Here is a 5,727-nt window from a genome sequence, read left to right as displayed (position 1 = left end):
AAAGTGTCCAAACACACAGAGAAAACCCTCCTGAATCAACTGAGATCCACGTGACACACTATTATAAAGATGGTGTTTATTAAAGAGGAGAGTGAAGACATGAAGATTGAAGAGACATTCAGAGTCAAACATGACGATATTGAGGAACAAACAAAGATGGATTTCATTAAAGAGGAGAGTGAAGACGCAAAGATTGAAGAAACATTCAGAGTCAAACAAGAAGAAACTGAGGAACAAACAGGTTGGTTTTTATTCTCAAAGCTGAACTGACTTGATCCTTAAAATGTCTAGCTCTACAGAAATGAATGATATTTGTGAGAATGTTTATGAGTGTCGTAATTAAAGCGGTTTGTGGACAGATATGTTGAGATCACATGACCAGACAAATAATAAAATCCTGCGTTCACATTGGACATTTGTTATTATGGCATCATGCTTTTAGGTTGTAACAATAATAAATAATTAGCCTGAACATTTTAGTTCTATAACATTAAACCCAATATCTGCTTCTAAAATTAAAAGCATTAATTTTTATCACTTAATTATGCAGCAGTCTCTGTTGTGCCAATTTTCTGTTCCAATAAGTCAAGAGGCAGAAAGTATTTAGTTATTTACTTGCAAGAAATTTGGGCAATTAATTGAAATACAATGTCAGCTTCCAATGATTATGAAAATACAATAATCAAGATAAAACCATTAGTGTGCACCATTCTGCCCATTCCCTTTCCAGTGGTGCAGTTTCACTCCATAAAACTTACTGTGCAAATCAGTGAAATTATGTGATCAAAATGCTGCACTTGATTATTGATAATGATTTTTCACATAAACCATCATCAGTTATGTCTTAAGTGAACAAAAACAGCTGAGCATGAAAATATGTGTGTAACAGTATATTGGATCCATGCAGCTCCTAAAACGACAACAGCTCACACTATTCCCTCTGCCGTCTGTACGGTTAAACTACAAAAGATAAAAGCATTTGTAGCTGTAATATTAAACAAATCAAGTTTAATTCTTACAGTGAAGACTATGCTGTTTTATTTTACATTTAATTCTGTTTAATTTCTCTATAGCTGTTCGCTGATAATTAGATAAAATAATAAGATAATACCAAATTTTAAGTAGGCAGGGTTAGTTAACACACAAGTAACCTATAACTGAACATCATATGATACGTTATGTAATCCTTAAAATGATTTAAATCTGAATTTTTTTATTAGGAAGTATGTAAAACCAAAAATCCATGTCTTTTAATATGAAATGCTTTCACTTTAGGGGAAAAACACTGCACTGGCGAAAATCATTGATTATATGTTTACTTTAAATTTCTTTACAGAGAAATATTACTTTTCATATTTAAGCCCAAAATAGGAGCTTATCCTGCGACTGAATAACAGGGACTAAAAAGAAGACGATAGAATAAAAATATGATAGAAAAATTGATACTGAGGAACAAACAGGTTGGTTTTCATTCTCAAAGCTGAACTCACTCATTTGATCCACATAAAAATGTCCAGCTTTAAAAAAAAAAAAAAATATATATATATATATATATCACCTTTATTTATATAGCGCCTTTTACAATACAGATTGTGTCAAAGCAACTGCACAGTATTTAAACAGCACAATAGTGTGTAAGTAACGCATTATTGTAACAATCAATTTTCAGTTAAAGGCAGTTCATCAATGAATTCAGTGATATCATCGTCAGTTCAGTTCAAATAGTATACGATATCGCTGGAAAATGTCCCCAACTAAGCAAGCCAGAGGCGACAGCGGCAAGGAACCAAAACTCCACAGGTGACAGAAATGGAGAAAAAAACCTTGGGAGAAACCAGGTTCAGTCGGGGGACCAGTTCTCCTCTGGCCAGACGAAACCAGCAGTTTGTACCAATGTCTGATTGTAGAGAACTCATCAGGATCCTGTGGTGTAGTGCGATGGCCGTCAAGGTTGGCGAGGTCTTTATTGATGATCCGCCTTGGAGCTCATCTGGTTGACATCCACGGCTATTGAAGTCATCTCTAGGTGGTGATCCATGATCTAAGCCGGTGCGGACTGGATCCGGGGGACTGGAGTGACCATCTGATCTGGAATCAGGCTGGGTCTGGTGGCTACGGTGACCTCGGAATAAGAATGAAACAGACTAATATTAGCGTAGATGCCATTCTTTTTACGATGCAACGAGTGCATCAGGTGTTATGGGAGGTGTTTTCGGTTCCGGTTGACCTAATTAATGCAGCCTAACAATCCTTTAACGGATTTGAATTATAGAAATGTGTTAATGATTTTATGTGTAAGCCAGGTTAAAGAGATGTGTCTTTAATCCAGATTTAAACTGACAGAGTGTGTCTGCCTCCCGAACAGTGTTAGGTAGATTGTTCCAGAGTTTAGGCGCTAGATAAGAAAATGATCTGCCGCCGGCAGTTGATTTTGATATTCTAGGTATTATCAAATTGCCAGAATTTTGAGAACGCAGCGGACGTGAAGGACTATAATACGATAGGAGCTCGTTCAAGTACTGAGGAGCTAAACCATTGAGGGCTTTATAAGTAATTAGCAAGATTTTAAAGTCTATACGATGTTTAATAGGGAGCCAATGCAGTGCTGACAGAACCGGGCTAATATGGTCATACTTTCTGGTTCTAGTAAGAACTCTAGCTGCTGCATTTTGGACCAGCTGGAGTTTGTTTATTAAGCGTGCAGAACAACCACCCAATAAAGCATTACAATAATCTATCCTTGAGGAAAGGAAAAAGTAATACACCAAAAAACGTTGCAGTGTTTTTATAAAATAAAGAAAACAAAAATGATGCGCTTTCTGTCGTCTCATTCTTGAACAGGAGTGCTTAACAAAAATAAAGCTAAATGCATGCCTCACAGACATGATAAACACACATATATATATATATATATATATATTTGAAGACTGTCTTATCAGGGTTGTAATAAGTAGTTTTATTATAAGATTATACAATTGCTCTTTTTATCATTATCACTAATGAATAATGGGAATAGGTTTTGAGATTACATTTAACTTCTGCTTTAATAGCTAAGTCTGTATAAGATCTTAATGTTGCTGGGTTTAATGTTTGCTTTGAGCAATTAAAAATGGTGTTAATTTGGATTTGTCTTTTTTGCATTAGACCTGATGACACTGAAAGAGGAGAGTCAAGAACTCAACGAAAAGGAAGATGATCTCCAGCTTGAGAAACATGATTTCATGGCTGGAGAAAAAACATATAGTTGCTCACATACTAAAACAAAAGCACAAACGACAGCAAAAAGAAGTGTTTTTACCTGCCAGCAGTGTGGAAAAACTTACAACAGAAAGGAAAACCTTAAAGTCCACATGAGAGTTCATACTGGAGAAAGACCTTTCACCTGTCAACAGTGTGGAAAGAGTTTCATTCAAAAAGGAACCCTTACTATCCATATGAGAGTTCACACTGGAAAGAGACCCTTTGTCTGTCAACAGTGTGGAAAGAGATTTGTTGAAAGACGAAACCTTAGTGTTCACATGAGAATCCACTCTGGAGAAAGACCTTTCACCTGTCAACAGTGTGGAAAAAGTTTCAGTCAAAAATGCAAACTTCAGTACCACATGAAATCTCACACTGGAGAGAAGCCTTACGCATGCTCTCAATGTGAAAGGAGTTTTGCACATAAACAATGCCTTAATGCCCACATGATGATTCACACTGGAGAAAAGCCTTACACCTGCAAACTATGTGGAAAGAGCTTCAATCATAAATCAAACCTTAACAAACACACAAACAGTCACAGTGGAGGAAAAACTTTCATGTGTTCTCAATGAAAATATTGAAAATATCAAAATATTGCCTGGATGTCCACATGGAAACTCATGTTGAAAGTAAGACATGCGAACAGCTTCTTACCCAAACTGTTAATGAAAACAAGGAAATAATCAAAGGGAAATTTGGAGGCAGATATAGCCGAAACAGTCATTTTAGCCTTGCTACTAAAGAAATAAAATAAAATAAAAATAAAATGGAAACTAACTAAATTTTTACTGGTTAATAGAAATTGTATTGGTTTTAATGGTAACTGTTATAGTGCCTGTTAATCTCTACTGATAACTGGTCATCGTCTATTGGTGACCACTAAATCCTAATGGAATATGTCCAAAAAACGTAATAGGAAACCATTTGTTAATGATTTTAATGCTTAAAGGTTGATGGTTTGTAATATTTTTAATGGTATTTGCAGTGGAAACAATTCTAATTTCTGTGATATTTTTTTCTTTCCACAGAAAGGTTTGTGAAAACTCTTAGAGCAAACATTTAGGAGTCCTAAATTTAGGACTAACATGCCCATTATTTTTAAGATTTTCTCCTAAATCGCCTACTTTTAGCCTTCAGATGTTTTGCAATGTGACCACTGAGTGAACAGTCACTTAAAAGATTTTACATGCTACTCAATGTTATCAGTTGCGTAAGAACTTACAAGCATTATAGTTACAACTCTATATACGAGCAAAACATGAGGACTCATATCATGACATTTTCAAAACTCTGTCTTTTGTCACATCCTTGTCTTTTATTTTTCATATTACCTGTGCATAATTTCAGAATCAGAATATTATTAAACACATAATCATTTACTTTATATCCTCCATGTTTACTTCCGTATGACGGTGTGCTGCGTAAGTGTTGCCAAATCTGTATACACCATATCTTCGCGGTATTGGGCTACTTTTTCCACTGTTTCCTCTAGTTGTTTTCCAAATTTGTGGGTTGACCCAACCACTCTAACGTGGACTTTACCCCCTGAACATGGATGGGCTAGTTTTGAGAAGCAGTTAGGTAGATTTTGGTGTAATAACCTGGAAACCATGTTTTTATCATTCGTTTGCACATGAGGGCCAGTTCAGAACCATGATCTGTTCACACTAGAAATCTGATATTAGTCACATTTAAAGCAAAAATGTAAACATTTACACTGCAAACTCTGTTTAGTCTGTTTTTGAGAAGGTTTCAACTTTAGTGTTCAACATATTGTTCAGAAATGCAAACAATTAAACACTGAATTTCTAAATTTGTTTTGTTTTGAGCCACAGGAACACAGAGAACTCTTTGTTTTATATGCATTTTGATTATTCAAAGTGACTGGAAACATCCTGAAAATTACTTTAGATACTTTCATTGTACTTCTGCTTTTTTGCAGTAAAAAATGGCTCATCTTACCCCACTCTCCCCCTACTGTGTCATATTTTCTACTTGCATGTTCATCACCACCTCAAGGTCTTGTAGGATATATTATTTTGTGAATTTGTTGGGTTATGTTTCTTATTATGCTGTTTAGAAAATGTTGGAACTTGGTTACTGTAATTCGTGACCAAATGTCAGTATTTGACGTCAAATGGATGTTGGAATTTGCTTACTTTACAACACAACCTAAAAACATCAAAACCGACATTAAATGTATAACTGACAAAGGATTTTGTTTGCACTACATTGTACCCAAAATTATACCAAATGTCTAGTGGCCTTGTGTGCCTGCTGGGACATGGAAATAGGATTAATGTATTAATGTAATTAATTTATGCATGACTTAAATGGGTGTATTACATAAATAGGAAATAGAGTACTTTCAGCACTCAATTAGACAGCAACTCTGAATACCTCTGACATGTTTTTTTTTTTTTTGTATGTGTTTTCTTGATAGAAATATATATGGACATTTTCACTTTTTTGTTGATTTTTTTT

General features: G+C 35.0%; 1 protein-coding gene across 1 annotated transcript; it reads left to right on the top strand.

The window, feature by feature from the left end:
* Positions 1–5,115, top strand: LOC141339612 (uncharacterized). Its single transcript, XM_073844969.1, has 2 exons — positions 1–241; positions 3,145–5,115. The coding sequence occupies exons 1-2, from the start codon at positions 70–72 to the stop codon at positions 3,813–3,815; spliced, it is 843 nt and encodes a 280-aa protein (XP_073701070.1). The 5' UTR covers positions 1–69; the 3' UTR covers positions 3,816–5,115.
* The last annotated feature ends 612 nt before the right edge of the window (positions 5,116–5,727 follow it).

Source organism: Garra rufa, chromosome 1, assembly GCF_049309525.1.
Source record: "Garra rufa chromosome 1, GarRuf1.0, whole genome shotgun sequence".
NCBI classification, from domain to species: Eukaryota; Metazoa; Chordata; class Actinopteri; order Cypriniformes; family Cyprinidae; genus Garra; species Garra rufa.
Note: the sequence above shows the minus strand (reverse complement) of the source record. Positions and strands in the feature narration are given on the sequence as shown.